Source organism: Pristiophorus japonicus, chromosome 30 (genome assembly GCF_044704955.1).
Source record: "Pristiophorus japonicus isolate sPriJap1 chromosome 30, sPriJap1.hap1, whole genome shotgun sequence".
Classification (NCBI taxonomy): domain Eukaryota; kingdom Metazoa; phylum Chordata; class Chondrichthyes; family Pristiophoridae; genus Pristiophorus; species Pristiophorus japonicus.
In genome coordinates, this window is record NC_092006.1 from 12527300 (window position 1) to 12529838 (window position 2539).

Genomic DNA, 2539 nt, shown 5'->3' on the forward strand with positions numbered 1-2539 from the left:
GGTATTGAAGATCATTTGCCCGTTCTGCAGCTTTATGAATGTCTCCCCTGTTGCAATCCTCCTCAGTGTTGACCACACACACCCCCCCACCCCCCCCTCCCACAACTCAAATTGGTGTCATCCGCGATGTTGAACCTGCGCTCCAGGTTGCCGGTTGACGTGACGGTGAAGAGCAGGGGTCCCAGCGCTGGGCCCAGTGCCCGCCAGTTCACCCCCACCCCCCCCAGACTGAGCCTCACTGACCCACTGGCGCTCACTTGCTCTCTGCCCCGTTGCAGGGAGGAGATGCGGCGAGGCGACTGATCGGCTGCAGGAGCTGCACGCAGACACCCACACGCTCGTCCGTCTGTCCGACCCTGCGCCATGAGTCTGACGGCCAAGGAAGAGGCCCTGCGGTGGTTCGAGGAGACCCAGGCCCCACAGCTCTCCCAGGACGGGGTCCTCCCGCGGTGGTTCCATGGATTCGCCTCCAGACGGTAAGGGAAGGGAGTGGGGGTGGGTCAGGGATCACTGGGGGTCAGGGTTCACGGTCATTGGGGGGGTCAGAGCTCACTGGGGGTCAGGGATCACTGGGGGTCAGGGTTCACGGTCATTGGGGGGGTCAGGGCTCACTGGGGGTCACGGTTCACAGTCATTGGGGGGGTCACGGTTCATGGTCATTGGGGGGTCAGGGCTCACTGGGGGTCAGGGTTCACGTTCTTTGAGGGGGTCAGGGCTCACTGGGGGTCAGGGATCACTGGGGGTCAGGGTTCACGGTCATTGGGGGGTCAGGGCTCACTGGGGGTCAGGGTTCACGGTCATTGGGGGGGTGAGGGCTCACTGGGGGTCAGGGTTCACGGTCATTGGGGGGGTGAGGGCTCACTGGGGGTCAGGGTTCACGGTCATTGGGGGGGTCAGGGATCACTGGGGGTCAGGGTTCACTGGGGTCAGGGTTCACTGGGGGTCAGGGTTCACAGTCATTGGGTGGGTCAGGGCTCACAGGGAGGGTCAAGGCTCACTGGGGTTCAGGGTTCACACTCACTGGGGTTCAGGAGTATGTTGACGGTATGTTAAGAGGTTCGTGTGTTTTTCACAGTGAGGCGGAGGATCTGCTGAAGGAGAAGCCGGTGGGATCCTTCCTGCTCCGATTGAGTGAAAGTCAGGCAGGAATGGTGCTGTCCTACAGGTAAATGCCTCCCTCAGTAACCCACAACCCCTGACCCTCTGTACACCCCGACCCATGACCCCTGACCTTCAGCACACCCCCGACCCATGACCATCAGTATACCCTGACCCCTGACCCTCTGTACACCCCGACCCAAGACCCCTGACCTTCAGTACACCCCCTGACCCATGACCCCTGACCTTCAGTACACGCCGACCCCTGCCCCTCTGTACACCCCGACCCATGACCTCTGCACCCAGACCCTCTGTACATTCCGATCCACGATCCTCAGTGTACTCTGACCTTCAGTATATCCCGACCCTCTGTAAGTCCCGACCCCTGAACCCGACCCTCTGTACACCCTGACCCCTGACCCTCAGCATACCCTGATCCACGTCCCTCAGTACATCCTGACCTCCGACTCCCGACCCTTAGTACACCCGAACCCTAGCCTCTGACCCTCAGATACTGAGAGGATGTTTCCCCCCGGGCTGGAGAGTCTAGAACCAGGGGCCACAGTCTCAGGATAAGGGGTTGGCCATTTAGGACAGAGATGAGGAGGAATTTCTTCACTCAGAGGGGGGTGAATCTTTGGGATTCTCTGCCCCAGAGGGCTGTGGAGGCTCAGTCGTTGAGTATATTCAAGGCCGAGACCGGTAGATTTTTGGCCTCTGGGGGAATCGAGGGATATGGGGATCAGGCGGGAAAGTGGAGTTGAGGTAGGATAAGGGCTCGGCCATTGAGGACTGAGATGAGGAGGAATTTCTTCACTCAGAGGGGGGTGAATGTTTGGAATTCTCTGCCCCAGAGGGCCGTGGTCTCTGAATATATTCGAGGCCGAGATCGATAGATTTTGGGCGCTAACGGAATCGAGGGATTGGGCGGGAAAGTGGAGTTGAGGTCAAAGATCAGCTGCGATCTCACTGAATGGCGGAGCAGGCTCGAGGGGCCGAATGGCCGACTCCTGCTCCTATTTCTTAGGGTCTCAGTTCGAGAGAAAAGAACCCCAGCCTGGTTCAGTCTTTTCCGATAGTTCTAACCTCACGGTTCTGGTATCGCCCGTGTATCGTGGAGACCAGAACTGGGCTCCGAGTGTGGTCTAACCAAGGTAACGGTACGGAGCAGTGTTTGGGGGAGGGGGGGAGAGGTCTCAGGATGATTTGATTAAACTACAGCTCGATCTGATGCCCCAGTGTGAGTCTCTCTCCCCCCACACCCCGCGCCCCCCACCGTTACTGCACGGGGAGACACTGCTGTACAACACTGACACCCAGTGGCCATCCCTGGACTTGCAGCAGCGACTGGGACCGGGGTCAGAGGTTGGGGAATCGCTTGGTCCAGCGCAGTCTAATATTTGATTGGCTCGTCGGAAAAATGGCACAGCCGGCTCTGAGA

At 59.3% G+C, this 2539-nt stretch overlaps 1 protein-coding gene across 1 annotated transcript in view; it reads left to right on the forward strand.

Annotated features, from left to right (window-relative positions):
* Positions 1-363: 363 nt before the first annotated feature.
* LOC139240119 (uncharacterized) overlaps positions 364-2539 on the forward strand; it is a 14109-nt gene continuing 11933 nt past the window's right edge. The window contains exons 1-2 of the mRNA XM_070868494.1: positions 364-476; positions 1076-1165. Coding sequence (XP_070724595.1) covers positions 364-476; positions 1076-1165 — 203 coding nt within the window. The remainder of the gene's footprint in view (positions 477-1075; positions 1166-2539) is intronic.